Here is an 18497-nt window from a genome sequence, read left to right on the forward strand (position 1 = left end):
AAGATTATTGCACTTATATAGCGACGTGCATGCACGTGTATGTGTGTGTGTGGCTGCTTGTACTAGTCCGGACTGATGCCGATTTATAGTGCTAGCTCACTGAGATACCATGCCGCAGTTTAACATGAATACCCCACTCAGACACAGTATACTGACTCCGAGCCGACCAGTCCTTGTTTTAGCCCCTTAATGCCGAGCGCCAGACAGGGTAACAACAAGTACAATCTTTTAACGTCTTTTTGTATGACGCGGCCCGGGATCGAACCCTGGACCTTCCGCTCTCCGGGCGGACGCTCTACCACAAGACCACGGAGGCGGTCAGGTCTTCAGGAAATGAATGACAGTCAGCTTGGTAGTGTTCACCCGCTACTGTCAATATTTTCTCTTACAGGACACGATCTTCTCTGGAAACGACAAGTCTCTATTTGTTGTTGGTAAACAGTGTTCCCGCTGGCTATGGAAACTGCCAGTCCCACCCAATTTTTGTCAGTCCCAACTTTGAACAAATAAAAATTGCATGAAAATTGCAGACAAATTTATTGCCATCATTTCTGAATTAACTTATTTAAGTTCTGGACATCATTCATACGAAGTTCAATCACAATTATCTCTTTTTTCCTGAATATCGGTATTTCACTTTGGTTCAAGGCTGTCACTACAAATAGATATTTAACCTTGGAACATAGTGAAATATTATTTCCTTCATATAATACACTAATAATAGACAACTGGAAACCCTGATGACAACAGACAAGCTGACTTTAGTCGAAAAATATTATTTATTGACTATGGTCGATGTTTTGTTCAACAACAAAGATTTTTAAGGTACTTTATTTGCCTGTCCACAGGGACTGGCAGTCACAAGAATTACCGGTCCAAGCCTAATTTTACCGGTAAAAACTGGTAATTACCGGTAAACGGGAACATTGATAAATACTGCCAATGTTCTGGAGGGAGATGCCAATGATATTATTCCAGCATCAGAAGGTGGCACTAGTCCTATAGTCCTTAAGGTATCATGAGGACTAGTAGATATTTGCACTTTTCTAGAGTTTTGCTATATGTTATCATTATAAGTACTAGAGGACTTAAATGTTTAGTTTCTATCTGTTATTGCTGTGTTTCAGATATTGAACAGTTTGGTTTTTGCTGCGAACAGACAGGTTTCCAAACCAGCTAGTGAAGTTAAAGTCAGAATACTTAAAATAAATGTTTAATAAAACATTAGTTTGAAAATGTCTTAAACGACGAAGGAATACAATCTCTGTTGACCCTTTTTATATGTAGATTCTGTATCTGCATCCCATGTGAGTCTTAAATCATTTGTCATCAAGCGGAAATCATCTCAATCACAAACAGTCTGTTCTCAACATGCCTGACAAAAGTAAAGAGGTGAGGTGTGGTGAGGTGTGGTGAGGTTAGGTGAGATGAGGTGAGGTGAGGTGAGGTGAAACGGGGTTGTGAGGTGAGGTGAGGTGAAACGTTGTTGTGAGGTGAGGTGAGGTGAGGTGAGGTGAGGTTAAATGTCGCGTTCAAGATTATTGCACTCATATAGCGACATGCATGGATATGTGCTGCTTGTACTAGTCCGGACTGATGCCAATTTATATTGCATGAGATACCATGCTGCAGTTTAACATGAATACCCCACCCAGACACAGTATACTGACTCTGAGCCGACCAGTCCTTGTTTAAGCCCCTTAATGCCGAGCGCCAAACAGGGTAACAAGAAGTACCATCTTTTTGGTAGGATGCGGCCTTGGATCGAAACCTGACCTTCCGCTCTCTGGGTGGACGCTCTACCACTAGACCATGGAGGCAGTCGCAAAAGTAAAGAAGTGCAACAAGTCATCATACTCTGAGCCTCCATTCCTACATTAGCCGGTACATACCTGCGATAATTTGTTTTGATTCCTCGTCAGAAGACAGAATAATCTCCCTGCAAGTGAAAGAGACAAAATGTAAAAAAAATCTTGAAAGTCATATGAAGTCAACAGGCCAAATATTACATGACTGAAACAGTGACTGAAACACAATGTTACACATGTTACAAGACTGTGTAACACAATGTAACACAATGTTACACATGGTGGTGCCAATAAGGTGTTCCAGGAAATACAAACTTTTTCCGATTGGGTAGATGTACAAAATCAAATTATTTCAATATATATTTTTATTGAGCTTACACTGTTTCCTGTAAAACCTGGCTATATATATATATGTTTAACTCACACTGTTTCTAGAGTGAGTGAGTGAGTGAGTGAGTGAGTGAGTGAGTGAGTTAATGAGTATGGTTTTACGCCACTTTTAGCAGTATTCCAGCAATATCACGGCAGGGGACACCAGAAATGGACTTCACAGATTGTACCCATGTTGGGAATCGAACCCGGGTCTTCGGCATGAAGAGCGAACGCTTAAACCACTAGGCTACCCGACCCTACTGTTTCTATACAGCCAAGGTCCATACTGACACTGTACAGATAAAGGATAAAGATTTGTAGCTGGACATCAGTTGTAATTAAATAAATCCATAATTTACAATGGCAACCAGACCAATCTTTATGAACTTGGAGACAAAAACCTGTAAATATATGAATAAGTCATGCTTTTGGAATGCCCAGTTTGTTCCTCGTGTGAACATACCTGGCGTTCACCAGTATGACCAGTGCCAGGAAGAACACCAGGAACGGGTCGGCATGCTGGAAATACACATCCCACATCTTCAGGGTCACCGGGAGGTCACAGGTCGCACTTATTAGACAGCGAAACTGAAACACACATACATCCTGTTTCACATTAAATACTTCCTTCATGACAGACAACGTCCAACTTGCCACATACATAGTCACACAGTCTCACATGAAGTGCCATAGCATGGTATGAAGGGATATCAGTCATATGGCATGGTATGAAGGGATATCAGTCATATAGCATGGTATGAAGGGATATCAGTCATGTAACATGGTATGAAGGGATATCAGTCATATAGCATGGTATGAATGGATATCAGTCATATAGCATGGTATGAAGGAATATCAGTCATATAACATGGTATGAAGGGATATCAGTCATATAACATGGTATCAAGGGATATCAGTCATGTAACATGGTATGAAGGGATATCAGTCATATAACATGGTATGAAGGGATATCAGTCATGTAACATGGTATGAAGGGATATCAGTCATGTAACATGGTATGAAGGGATATCAGTCATATAGCATGGTATGAAGGGATATAAGTCATGTAGCATGGTATGAAGGGATATTAGTCATGTAGCATGGTGTGGAGGGATATCAGTCATATAGCATGGTATGAATGGATATCAGTCATATAGCATGGTATGAAGGGATATCAGTCATGTAACATGGTATGAAGGGATATCAGTCATATAGCATGGTATGAATGGATATCAGTCATATAGCATGGTATGAAGGGATATCAGTCATGCAACACGGTATGAAGGGATATCAGTCATGTAACACGGTATCAAGGGATATCAGTCATGTAATATGGTATGAAGGGATATCAGTCATGTAATATGGTATGACGGGATATCAGTCATGTAGCATGGTATGAAGGGATATCAGTCATATGGCATGGTATGAAGGAATATCAGTCATATAGCATGGTATGAAGGGATATCAGTCATATGGCATGGTATGAAGGAATATCAGTCATATAGCATGGTATGAAGGGATATCAGTCATATGGCATGGTATGAAGGAATATCAGTCATATAGCATGGTATGGAGGTATATCAGTCATATAGCAAGGTATGAAGGGATTTCCGTCATTTAGCATGATATGAAGGACTATCAGTCATATAGCATGGTATGAAGGAATATCAGTCATATAGCAAGGTATGAAGGGATATCAGTCATATAGCATGGTATGAGGGGATATCAGTCATGTAATATGGTATGAAGGGATATCAGTTAAATAGGATGGGATGAAGGGATATCAGTCATATAGCATGATATGAAGGAATATCAGTCATATAGCATGGTATGAAGGGATATCAGTCATATAGCATGATATGAAGGACTATCAGTCATATAGCATGGTATGGAGGAATATCAGTCATATAGCAAGGTATGAAGGGATATCAGTCATAGAGCATGATATGAAGGGATATCAGTCATATAGCATGGTATGGAGGGATATCAGTCATGTAGCATGGTATGAAGGGATATCAGTCATGTAGCATGGTATGAAGGGATATCAGTCATGTAGCATGGAATGAAAGGATATCAGTCACATAGTATGTTTGACACGGGTATGCTTGACACCAGTATGTTTGACACTGATATGTTTGACACTGATATGTTTGACACTAGTATGTTTGACACTAGTCTGTTTTACACAGGCATGTTTGACACTGGTATGTCTGACAGAAGTCTATTCAGGTACTAAAGTTATCCCACTATCTTACCCAGGGCATAGCAAACAGGTCGGCGGTGATCTTCTTGGTGTCGAGGAAGGAGCAGAGCTCTGGGTCGTGGTACTGCAGCAGTAGGCGGAACAGATGGAACGCTCCACTGGTCTTCAGGCAGTCCCTGGCAACAACACAGGCAGTGAGAGGGGTGTCCAGAGTTTAATGACATGGATGGACTGTAGAGGGGTGTCCAGAGTTTAATGACATGGATGGACTGTAGAGGGGTGTCCAGAGTTTAATGATATGGATGGACTGTAGAGGGGTGTCCAGAGTTTAATGACATGGATGGAGTGTAGAGGGGTGTCCAGAGTTTAATGACATGGATGGACTGTAGAGGGGTGTCCAGAGTTTAATGACATGGATGGAGTGTAGAGGAGCGTCCAGAGTTTAATGAGATGGATGGAGTGTAGAGGGGTGTCCAGAGTTTAATGACATGGATGGACTGTAGAGGAGTGTTCTGAGTTTAATGACATGGATGGAGTGTAGAGGGGTGTCAAGAGTTTAATGACATGGATGGAGTGTAGAGGAGTGTCCAGAGTTTAATGACATGGATGGAGTGTAGAGGAGTGTCCAGAGTTTAATGACATGGATGGAGTGTAGAGGAGTGTCCAGAGTTTAATGACATGGATGGAGTGTAGAGGGGTGTCCAGAGTTTAATGACATGGATGGAGTGTAGAAGAGCGTCCAGAGTTTAATGACATGGATGGAGTGTAGAGGAGTGTCCAGAGTTTAATGACATGGATGGAGTGTAGAGGAGTGTCCAGAGTTTAATGACATGGATGGAGTGTAGAGGAGCATCCAGAGTTTAATGACATGGATGGAGTGTAGAGGAGTGTCCAGAGTTTAATGACATGGATGGAGTGTAGAGGAGTGTCAAGAGTTTAATGACATGGATGGAGTGTAGAGGGGTGTCCAGAGTTAAATGACATGGATGGAGTGTAGAGGAGCGTCCAGAGTTTAATGACATGGATGGAGTGTAGAGGGGTGTCCAGAGTTTAATGACATGGATGGAGTGTAGAGGAGTGTCCAGAGTTTAATGACCTGGAAGGACTGAAGATAGAAACAATCGGGGAACAGTGATTCGAACCAACAATCACAGATTTCTGTCTTGCCCAAGGAACACAACTATTTGAGGGCCTTAGATGACTGGGCCACCCCAGTTTTTACAAGATGACAAGCCAATCAAATTATTAAAAGTTGGTGCTGTGTACCTGGGAATATATTTGTTCTGTATGGCATAGAAGCAGTTGTAGAGTTCGGCTCGGGACAGTTTGAGGGCCAAGAGGGGTTGTATTGTCTCCAGCCAGCCGTTAGATGCTGTGTACGTCTCACCGCGGGACTTGCAGTAGAACGTGACGATGGACTCTAGGTCCGACACAATCGACACTTTGTCTTCTTCTTCATTGCCAAGTTTGTCTGGGAAGGAAATAATAACAGTTTGTATACTGGCTTCTGATAGACATCTCAGTGTTGAAATGGTCAACTATTACAACTCACCCACAAGAGCAGCACAGTCCTCCCTGGCCCTGTTACAACTCACCTACAAGACCAGCACAGTCCTCCCTGGCCCTGTTACAACTCACCTACAAGAGCAGCACAGTCCTTCCCTGACCCTGTTACAACTCACCCACAAGAGCAGCACAGTCCTCCCTGACACTGTTACAACTCATCTACAAGAGCAGCACAGTCCTCCCTGACACTGTTACAACTCATCTACAAGAGCAGCACAATCCTCCCTGACACTGTTACAACTCACCTACAAGAGCAGCACAGTCCTCCCTGACCCTGTTACAACTCACCTACAAGAGCAGCACAGTCCTCCCCTGACCCTGTTACAACTCACCTACAAGAGCAGCACAGTCCTCCCTGACCCTGTTACAACTCACCTACAAGAGCAGCACAGTCCTCCCTGACACTGTTACAACTCACCTACAAGAGCAGCACAGTCCTCCCTGACCCTGTTACAACTCACCTACAAGAGCAGCACAGTCCTCCCCTGACCCTGTTACAACTCACCTACAAGAGCAGCACAGTCCTCCCTGACCCTGTTACAACTCACCTACAAGAGCAGCACAGTCCTCCCTGACACTGTTACAACTCACCTACAAGAGCAGCACAGTCCTCCCTGGTCCTGTTACAACTCACCCACAAGAGCAGCACAGTCCTCCCTGGTCCTGTTACAACTCACCTACAAGAGCAGCACAGTCCTCCCTGACCCTGTTACAACTCACCTACAAGAGCAGCACAGTCCTCCCTGACACTGTTACAACTCACCTACAAGAGCAGCACAGTCCTCCCTGGTCCTGTTACAACTCACCTACAAGAGCAGCACAGTCCTCCCGGAGCGGGCCCTGTTACAACTCACCTACAAGAGCAGCACAGTCCTCCCTGGTCCTGTTACAACTCACCTACAAGAGCAGCACAGTCCTCCCTGGTCCTGTTACAACTCACCTACAAGAGCAGCACAGTCCTCCCTGGTCCTGTTACAACTCACCTACAAGAGCAGCACAGTCCTCCCTGGTCCTGTTACAACTCACCTACAAGAGCAGCACAGTCCTCCCTGGTCCTGTTACAACTCACCTACAAGAGCAGCACAGTCCTCCCTGGTCCTGTTACAACTCACCTACAAGAGCAGCACAGTCCTCCCGGAGTGGGCCCTGTTCCTCCATGTCGTACAGACCGTCGAAGGCTGCCAACGCATCCCCCTTCCCTTGTACCCCCAGGCAGATCTGAACACATATACGCACATTACAAATTAGAGGTCTTTTAGAGTATGATATTTTTTTATTGAGGGCTTGGATGCTATCAAAAAAATTAAATTGTCCCTGAAAATTCTTGAAAAACCTAATATTGCTATAGACCTTATTCTTTGAAAAAAAAATCAGGCTCATATGGTCCCCACCCACCCTCTCCAGAAGATTTAAATGGTTAATACCTAAGGGATTTATATCCAGCACTTCTGCAGCTCCATCCAATCCACGTGTCTGAACAAGACAGACCTGTGGTCTATAAGGAATTTATATCCAGTCTGAACCAGAGGACACATTAACATGGTGTTCCAGAGGACACATTATCACGGTGTTCCAGAGGACACATTATCATTGTGTTCCAGAGGACACATTATCATTGTGTTCCAGAAGACACATTATCATGGTGTTCTAGAGGACACATTATCATGGTGTTCCAGAAGACACATTAACATGGTGTTCCAGAGGACACATTATCACGGTGTTCCAGAGGACACATTATCATTGTGTTCCAGAGGACACATTATCATTGTGTTCCAGAAGACACATTATCATGGTGTTCTAGAGGACACATTATCAGGGTGTTCCAGAGGACACATTATCATGGTGTTCCAGAGGACACATTATCATGGTGTTCCAGAGGACACATTATCATGGTGTTCCAGAAGACACATTAACATGGTGTTCTAGAGGACACATTATCATTGTGTTCCAGAGGACACATTATCATGGTGTTCCAGAAGACACATTAACATAGTGTTCCAGAGGACACAGTATCATGGTGTTCCAGAGGACACATTATCATGGTGTTCCAGAAGACACATTAACATGGTGTTCCAGAAGACACATTAACATGGTGTTCCAGAGGACACATTAACATGGTGTTCCAGAGGACACATTAACATGGTGTTCCAGAAGACACATTAACATAGTGTTCCAGAGGACACATTATCATGGTGTTCCAGAGGACACATTATCATGGTGTTCCAGAAGACACATTAACATGGTGTTCCAGAGGACACATTAACATAGTGTTCCAGAGGACACATTATCATTGTGTTCCAGAGGACACATTACCATGGTGTTCCAGAGGACACATTAACATAGTGTTCCAGAAGACACAGTATCATGGTGTTCCAGAGGACACATTATCATGGTGTTCCAGAAGACACATTAACATGGTGTTCCAGAGGACACATTAACATAGTGTTCCAGAGGACACATTATCATTGTGTTCCAGAGGACACATTAACATAGTGTTCCAGAGGACACAGTATCATGGTGTTCCAGAGGACACATTAACATGGTGTTCCAGAAGACACATTAACATGGTGTTCCAGAAGACACATTATCATGGTGTTCCAGAGGACACAGTATCATGGTGTTCCAGAGGACACAGTATCATGGTGTTCCAGAGGACACATTAACATGGTGTTCCAGAGGACACATTAACATAGTGTTCCAGAAGACACATTATCATGGTGTTCCAGAGGACACATTATCATTGTGTTCCAGAGGACACATTAACATGGTGTTCCAGAGGACACATTAACATAGTGTTCCAGAGGACACATTATCATTGTGTTCCAGAGGACACATTATCATTGTGTTCCAGAAGACACATTAACATGGTGTTCCAGAGGACACATTAACATAGTGTTCCAGAGGACACATTATCATTGTGTTCCAGAGGACACATTATCAGGGTGTTCCAGAGGACACATTATCATTGTGTTCCAGAGGACACATTATCAGGGTGATCCAGAGGACACATTATCAGGGTGTTCCAGAAGACACAGTATCATGGTGTTCCAGAGGACACATTATCATGGTGTTCCAGAGGACACATTATCAGGGTGTTCCAGAGGACACATTACCATGGTGTTCCAGAAGACACATTATCATGGTGTTCCAGAGGACACATTAACATGGTGTTCCAGAGGACACATTATCATGGTGTTCCAGAGGACACATTATCATGGTGTTCCAGAGGACACATTATCATGGTGTTCCAGAGGACACAGTATCATGGTGTTCCAGAGGACACATTATCATGGTGTTCCAGAGGACACAGTATCATGGTGTTCCAGAGGACACAGTATCATGGTGTTCCAGAGGACACATTATCATGGTGTTCCAGAAGACACATTAACATGGTGTTCCAGAGGACACATTAACATAGTGTTCCAGAGGACACATTATCATTGTGTTCCAGAAGACACATTAACATGGTGTTCCAGAAGACACATTATCAGGGTGTTCCAGAGGACACATTAACATGGTGTTCCAGAAGACACATTAACATGGTGTTCTAGAGGACACATTATCATTGTGTTCCAGAGGACACATTATCAGGGTGTTCCAGAGGACACATTATCATGGTGTTCCAGAGGACACATTAACATGGTGTTCCAGAGGACACATTATCATGGTGTTCCAGAGGACACATTATCATGGTGTTCCAGAGGACACATTATCATGGTGTTCCAGAGGACACAGTATCATGGTGTTCCAGAGGACACAGTATCATGGTGTTCCAGAGGACACATTATCATGGTGTTCCAGAAGACACATTAACATAGTGTTCCAGAGGACACATTAACATAGTGTTCCAGAGGACACATTATCATTGTGTTCCAGAGGACACATTATCATTGTGTTCCAGAAGACACATTAACATGGTGTTCCAGAGGACACATTAACATAGTGTTCCAGAGGACACATTATCATTGTGTTCCAGAAGACACATTAACATGGTGTTCCAGAAGACACATTATCATTGTGTTCCAGAGGACACATTATCATGGTGTTCCAGAGGACACATTATCATTGTGTTCCAGAGGACACATTATCATTGTGTTCCAGAAGACACATTAACATGGTGTTCCAGAGGACACATTAACATAGTGTTCCAGAGGACACATTATCATTGTGTTCCAGAAGACACATTAACATGGTGTTCCAGAAGACACATTATCATTGTGTTCCAGAGGACACATTATCATGGTGTTCCAGAGGACACATTACCATGGTGTTCCAGAGGACACATTATCATGGTGTTCCAGAGGACACATTACCATGGTGTTCCAGAGGACACATTAACATGGTGTTCCAGAGGACACATTAACATAGTGTTCCAGAGGACACATTAACATAGTGTTCCAGAGGACACATTATCATTGTGTTCCAGAAGACACATTAACATGGTGTTCCAGAAGACACATTATCATTGTGTTCCAGAGGACACATTAACATAGTGTTCCAGAGGACACATTATCATGGTGTTCCAGAGGACACATTAACATAGTGTTCCAGAGGACACATTATCATTGTGTTCCAGAGGACACATTAACATAGTGTTCCAGAGGACACATTATCATGGTGTTCCAGAGGACACATTATCATTGTGTTCCAGAAGACACATTAACATGGTGTTCCAGAAGACACATTATCATTGTGTTCCAGAGGACACATTATCATTGTGTTCCAGAAGACACATTAACATGGTGTTCCAGAAGACACATTATCAGGGTGTTCCAGAGGACACATTAACATGGTGTTCCAGAGGATGCATTATCATTGTGTTCCAGAAGACACATTAACATGGTGTTCCAGAAGACACATTATCAGGGTGTTCCAGAGGACACATTAACATGGTGTTCCAGAGGACACATTAACATGGTGTTCTAGAGGACACATTATCATGGTGTTCCAGAGGACACATTATCATGGTGTACCAGAGGACACATTACCATGGTGTTCCAGAGGATGCATTATCATTGTGTTCCAGAGGACACATTATCACAGTGTTCCAGAGGACATTCACAGCTGGGATGTTGTGGTGGCCTACCTGCCATATCTCTCCTCTCAGGTGTTCCGGAACGCTCCGTCCCTTGCAGATGTTCCTCAGTGTACCAAAGTCGCACTCCTCCACCAGAGCCGTCTCTAGCTCCGTCATCCTGTAACCATGGCAACATGTACAGTCAGTTCAAGAACTGCAGCATCACTCTTATAACTAAACCATGCATAGAGTAGCATGTTGATAACAGTAACACAGGTCTGGGGCAGTGTCCGAAATAACAACCTGCACACGGCTTGTAACCTTTCTGTCGCGGTGTCTGCAATTTTCATCTATTTGTCTGGCAGATAATTTTAAGAGTATGTTTTTATCATAACTTATTATAGATTTTCAAGCAATTGTTTGCATTATTTCAATCTCATTAAAATCTGATCTTAGTTCTCGCTACCGCTAAACAAAGATCTGAGGACATCCCATTAAGGGTCACGTCAGAACGACCTTTCATCCAACCAATCAGAGCGTCGCTTACCAGATCATGAAAGTGACAGTCGGAATGTGTTTTCTAATCATGCAACCACGAAATATTTAACACGGGGTATTCCGAATGACAGTTACGGGTTTTATGATTATATCCATACAATCTAGGCCATCTATAAGCCATTCCAGAATGTTCTTCTTATCAGTTATAATTTTTTAAATTGAGAATACGTCAAAATATGTTTCGAAGCATAGTTGCCAGTTTGAAACTAGTGTCGTAAAGCTCGAGAATGCTGCCTTCTGTCGGCTAATTGGCTAATGTCGATTTCTTGTCAGTCGTTCCATTGGTTGGTCAAAATTCGCGAAAGGTCGTTCTGATGTGACCCGTAATGGGAAGTCCTCAGATTTTTGTTTAGCGGTAGCGAAAACTAACATCTGATTTTAATGAGATTGGGATTATTTCAACTGAATCAAGATGTGATTTGCCTCTTAGTTTTCAAGATTTTTCAATTTTTATTATGTCTGAATGTAGGCAGGTAACATTTGTGGGTCACCCGCCCGACTGTCTTGTTGGGTTCTAAAATTATTTCAAACATTGGTCAGGTGCAGCCACCATATCACTGGAATATTGCTGAAAGCAGCATAAAACCATACTCACTCACTCACTCAAGGAAACTGAATATGGCTCCTTACCATGCCGAGCTTTTATGCATGTCACGTACATCTCACCACCTAATCAACATTATCAAGTTACCTACCATGAAACATATTATATCAATGTTACCTGGCAGAACCTACCATGCAAACTCTGCCTAACTGAAGCAAAGTTCAAACTCATGGTGTTTGGCCCTGCCTCGCTGTGTAAGGGGCCGACCATTTAATATTCGAGAGGGGGTATTTGGTCGAAAAAAATACAGATTCGCAGGAAATGTTTGAAAAACTTAATAATGCTTAAATCAAAACTGTTGAAAAAAGAAAGAAATTGTCTGGCACAAAAAATACATTCTTGCAAGATTTATACAGTGATCCCTCGATATACCGCTGTCATCAGGGTCCAAGAAACTGACCCTGCGGTGTAGGAAAGAGCATTGTACAGATATTCCTTGCTTAGGTTCACATTACGTAATGATGGTAGTGAATGGAACAGTGGCGCAATTATTTCACAGTGGCATGGGACATGTAGATCTATGTAACACTGATCGTGGAAGATGATTCAAACTGCATGCTTAAAAAAATAAAAATACTTTGTGTAAATTAATCAAAGTAGTCTGTATTATTTTACGACTGGATGTTATACATGTAGAATCTAAATAAATGTTGTTATATTTTAAGTTTTTCAGAAGAAAATTGGTCCGATCGCCGACCTACTCACATTATTGATCGATGACAGTACATTACAAAGCCAAACCAGCCTTGTAACGAAACTAATGTGCAACCAAGGCTGTGATTGGTTAATAAATAATGACGTGTCAAAGTTATGAAAAACCCGGACACAGCCGGCTCCTGTATATTCACTTTATGTACAATGTATCTGGTTTTGTAGCTGCAGTTGAAAAGATATCCAGCCTCAATACAAAATTCTAAAAGCTATGTTTGAGTTGGTTGGTTGGTTTGTATAACGCCGGACTCAGCAATATTCCAGCTATATGACGGCGGTCTGTAAATAATTGAGTCTGGACCAGACAATCCAGTGATTGACATCTATGTTTGAGCTAGTAGACTTAAAAGGTTCTGGCACTGACTATATACTTGTCTGACTGTGATATCACTCGCAACCATGGCAACAACCCTATAATAAACTCCATCAGCTTCAGACAATAGCACCAGATGGACCTTAATTCTATTCAAATGTATGCAAAATAAAGCACTTTCTGGTTGTAATATTCTGTAACCAGCAGCAGTAAATGCCTTCCGTATGTACAACACAGCTGTCTACATTCTGAACACACTGTACATTCCCAACAGTCAGCAAACAACATGAACAAAGTCATTGTTAATGTTTTACTCTTTTTTTTACATATTTCTGTTCAGCATGTCCAGTAGGTTTAGTGAGTGAGTGAGTGAGTTGGGTTTAACGCCGCTTTTAACAGTATTCCAGTTATATCGCAGCGTGTCAGCTTAAAGTGGGAGGAAAGCCCGAAGTGATGCTGGTCTCAGACGTTTACCACTTCGGTTAAACCCACGAGCACGGGTATGGTGCTGACAAACCTAGAAACATAATCGGGATTCGCCGGGATTCGAACCCACAATCATAGGTTTCTGGCGTGCCCAAGGGCCGCAACTCTGCACTCCTTAGACGACTGGGCCACCCGTGTCCCCCCAGTAGGTTTAGTTGTTTTGTTTGTTTGTTTTCAGCAATAGTCCAGCTTTACGACAGCAGTCTGTGAATAATCAAGTTTTGACCAAAAAGTCCAGTGATTGACATCGTGAGAATCGTAAATGGGATACGATGACATGCATCAACCAAGTCAGCGAGCCAGACCATCCGATCCCATATGTGAGTGAGTGAGTATTGTTTTACGCCGTTTTTAGCAATATTCCAGCAATTTCACGGCTGGGGACACCAGAAAAGTAGGCTTCACACATTGAACCCATGTCGGGAATCGAATCCGGGTCTTCGGCATGATGAGCGAACGCTTTAACCACTAGGCTACCCGACCGCCCCTGATCCCGTATGTTGATCATGCAAGAATCCAACAAGAATAGTCGCTGTTGCGGCAAGCATGGGTTGCTGAAGACCTATTCTACCCCGGATCTTCACAGGTCCGATACTAGGTAGGCAGGTGGGCATGGTACATAGGCTTTTTATCATAAAACCAACCAACAACTGTCAGAGAAATCCGTTTCTAGGTTTGTCAGCACCATACCCGTGCTCGTGGGTTTCACCGAAGTGGTAAACGTCTGAGACCTGCATCACTTCGGGCTTTCTTCCCACATTAAGCTGACACGCTACGATATAACTGGAATACTGTTAAAAGCGGCGTTAACCCAACTCACTCACTCACTCAGACAAATCCTGTCGGGGCAGAAGTGTTTGGTACATGCTCTCATGTTTGTTCCCTTGTCTTGTCACCAGCAGTGGGTGTCAATGACAAAAAGGTTTGGCCCCTAATTTGGGGTCAGTCAGGTATTCGGAACCACATCAATCTTTTCAATAATAGACCAGCCAAACAACCAGTGCATGTCATGTACAAGGGGAGGGATGTTACAGAGCTACAAGGGCTGGGATGGGTAACTCGGGTACATGGGTCGGGTGGGTACTGAGCAGGACTCGGGGACCCACGGGACTACCTGGACGCGGGTTAGTCATGTGATATATTGATTAATGACAAAACATACCTAAAACTCTATGGTCACCTAACAAGTCACTAATGTTCCCATTTCTTTCTGACTATGCTGGGTACAATGTGTGAAGCCCATTTCTGGTGTCCCCCGTCGTGATATTGCTGGAATATTGCTAAAAGCAGCGTAAAATCAAACTCACTCACTCTGACTATGCACACGTTCCTTCTGAATTTTATATGTTTGAAAAAAAGATAAAACTTCATGCAGTAAACATCAGTGCATATGCATGACCAGATTGTTTAATACGTGTATCTAAATACATTTTGCAAGAGCTACGGTCAAACGTTCCCCAATAGACAGTTTATACCTATCTATTGAGGGGGGCATGGGTGGCCCAGTCGACTTAGGCGCAGCGATTCGCTGTGCAGAGTTGCGTCCCTTGGGTACGCCAGAAACCTATGATTGTGGGTTCGTATCCCGGGTCGCCCCGATTATGTTTCTAGGTTTGTCAGCACCATACCCGTGCTCGTGGGTTTCACCGAAGTGGTAAACGTCTGAGACCTGCATCACTTAGGGCTTTCCTCCCACATTAAGCTGACACGCCGTGATATAACTGGAATACTGTTAAAAGCGGTGTTAAACCCAACTCACTCACTCACTCACTCACTATCTATTGAGACCTACAACGGGTACCCGGGTAGGGTCAGGTAATAGGGGGTGGTTACCTGGGTAGTAAATTTGGACTTGTCCCTAAGAGCTACACAACAATGTCCTACCCCCTGTCATGTGTACACCCAGGTAGTATTTACACTTGGCCTTCTTATCAGCACTGAGCTATACTGTGGCCAGGGATTACGTAGCCGAAGATAAAATCTATCTACAGTTAATAATGAATAGGGCTATAGATAAGGGGCACCTGCACGGATTATGCATGGAGGTGAGGTGAAATTGGGTTTAACGTCGCGTCCAAGATTATTGCGCTTATATAGCGACCTGTGTGTGTGTGTGTGGCTGCTTGTACTAGTCCGGACTGATGCCGATCAATAGTGCTAGCTCTCTGAGAGATCATGCTGCAGTTTAACATGGATACCCCACTCAGACACAGTATACTGACTCTGAGCCGACCAGTCCTTGTTTTAGCCCTTTAATGCCGAGCGCCAGACAGGGTAACAACAAGTATCATCTTTTAACGTCTTTTGGTATGACGCGGCCGGGGATTGAACCCCGGACCTTCCGCTCTACCACTAGACCACGGAGGCGGCGCTGCGCAGAATATCTAGCTTCAGTCATGTTTTTATTGGAGGCAAATTGAAGAGAAAGCTTGTGTCTTTGGTGCTATCATGTCTGTGGCTCCACATGTTGTCACAGAAGCCCCACGGAGAGCAAGCGATACGGTCACCTTGGTGAGAAAACCTATATTGTCATGCACTTCACTGCTGCAGTTGTAGTAGCATATCTATATAATTATGTAAACCAATATGGCAAGCGCACTGAACATGCTGAAAGGCTTGCATAAGGCCCGTCTGTTCTCATTTGAGAATAAGTGTGTTTGTTTACAAAAAGTTGTGTATGGAGGCCAAAACAGGACATAATTCTACCTACCACTAAGTATGATGATACTGGGCTTCAGCGATTTATCCAGACAAGTGCAAAGACAGCACAAGAAAAATTCAGTATTCCGACCAATCACAGCGTAGCTTAACACATCATGAAAGTGACAGTAGGAATGTGATTTTCAATCATGCAACCTTAAAAACTTTAACATGGGGTATTCCAAACGATAGTTTAGGGCTTAACAACTGAATCCACACAATCTAGAACATATATTAGCCATTCCAGAATGTTCTGTCGTTCAGGTTTCAAATTTGTATCGAGAATATGTCAAAATATATTTCGAAGCGTAGTCGCCAATTTGAAATTAGTGCCAAAAGGCCGAGAAAGCTGCCTTCTGATTGGCTAATGTCGACCTCTTGTCAGTCCTTCCATTTGTCGGTCAAAATTCTTGCAAGGTCGGTCTGACGTGACCCGTAATGGGGTGTTCTCAAATCTTTGATTAGCAGTAGGGAGAACTAACATCTGATTTTAATGAGATTGGGTGTCACCTGATTCAAATCATATATTCCTTCAGATGAGGAATAGTTTCAGGGTTTAGCCTCCAACCTCGGGGTATCGTGGTACTTGCTATGTACGCTAAACGGAATAAAACGCACTCACTAACATTAAAGATTATTCGTGTCCTCTATATCAGATGTAATTTATTTTATCTAACTATGCATATTTTACCAGTAAAAGTTCATTGCTTACATTTACATAAGTTGTGCTGAGTGAAAGCCGGGCCTAAATTCTCAGTTTGACAAGGGAGAGAACTCTAGCGTATCGCAGTGCAGGGAAAAGTTGTGTATGCAGGCAAAAACAGCACATAATTCTACCTACCACTAAGTATGATGATGCCAGACTTCAGTGATTTATCCACACAAGTGCAAAGACAGGACAAGCAAAATTCAGTATGTGTAATAATTAATAGGTATCCAATGCATATTTACCGAAAAGTAAGAAATTCTTTTTCATAAGATGAACAATAAAATAACAGAAAAGACATTTTAAGATTTTTATTTTAAAAAATTGGACGAAAATAAATTGTCAAAAGAAGTTGAATTTTTTTTTAAAGTTAATAAATATATAAAAAGCACTCTTTTAATGACAACAGTTTGTATTTATCATTCGGCTTCTAGTAAACAACGTATTGCGAAGTATGGCATTGTGGCCTTTATTATCTCCTGAACATTTCTGGCCACATTGTGAGATAACTGTGAGGACTACGTCACTTCCGTTATTTGTCTTCATGAATATGCAGACCGTCTAGTTAAGGTCGAAAGAGAAAGTTTACTTGGGAAAATGCGGGGTTATATCATAGCCCGTTGATAGATGGAGATAGGCAATATTAAAGAGATACCAGAAGTACCGGTAAGTATCAACATGTTACTGAATGCTTACTAGCAGAAGACGGAACATTCTGAAGAAATTGAAATTGTTTACAAAGCGAGCACTTCCTAGTTACCAATATGCATTGGTAAACCACGCTAGGATGCATGTCCCGTGTGAACTACAGGAAATCACAAATGCCGCGATGAATGCTGCGGTACCACAGGTTCGAGTATACATGCAGATAATAAGCAATGATCACGCTGTGAATGTGATGACAATTTGAGCTTTTGAAGTATTTATTGTATACACCTTATGTAGGGTAGTATGTTGACATAACAAGTATGTATAGAACACATATTAGGATGTATATATATGCTTGTTGATTGTAGATGTACGTACCAGCAATGTACCACTAGGGGTAGATGTAAACATTGGACTAGGCCTAGCGAGTCCCTTATGACTCACTGAATGTTCTTGTCACCTGGTCATAAATAAAATTTACATTCCGATTCAATACATCCGCGAACAAAATGTTTGTTTGTGAAAAGCCAATGTTCGTCAGAGAACTGATTATCTGAATGTGAAGATTGTCTATAGACCTAGATGGTGACAACTGAATCTACTTACGAATTAGGATTCGCAACATATTATATACCTTGTTTCACGAATATATGAATGAAGACCAACGTGACAATTTGCTAATTAAAGTAAACAGTGTCAATACTCCATTAATAACGCACTAACAATACAAACCACCGAATCAAATAAAATCTTTACCATATCGTATCTTCCTCAAACTCGGCCTCCGCCATCTTGCTTTGACGTG

The 18497-nt window shown here is 42.5% G+C and overlaps 1 protein-coding gene across 1 annotated transcript in view; it reads right to left on the reverse strand.

The window, feature by feature from the left end:
* Nucleotides 1-18497, reverse strand: part of LOC124116550 (TBC1 domain family member 23-like) — a 36267-nt gene extending 17770 nt beyond the window's left edge. Inside the window, exons 1-7 of the mRNA XM_048394875.1 lie at nucleotides 18449-18497; nucleotides 11036-11144; nucleotides 7062-7167; nucleotides 5650-5854; nucleotides 4436-4559; nucleotides 2644-2768; nucleotides 1893-1939 (exon numbers count right to left, since the gene is read on the reverse strand). Coding sequence (XP_048250832.1) covers nucleotides 1893-1939; nucleotides 2644-2768; nucleotides 4436-4559; nucleotides 5650-5854; nucleotides 7062-7167; nucleotides 11036-11144; nucleotides 18449-18483 — 751 coding nt within the window. The 5' untranslated portion in view covers nucleotides 18484-18497. The remainder of the gene's footprint in view (nucleotides 1-1892; nucleotides 1940-2643; nucleotides 2769-4435; nucleotides 4560-5649; nucleotides 5855-7061; nucleotides 7168-11035; nucleotides 11145-18448) is intronic.

The sequence above is a fragment of the Haliotis rufescens genome, unplaced genomic scaffold, assembly GCF_023055435.1.
Source record: "Haliotis rufescens isolate VD_foot unplaced genomic scaffold, xgHalRufe1.0.p SCAF_130, whole genome shotgun sequence".
Lineage (NCBI taxonomy): Eukaryota > Metazoa > Mollusca > Gastropoda > Lepetellida > Haliotidae > Haliotis > Haliotis rufescens.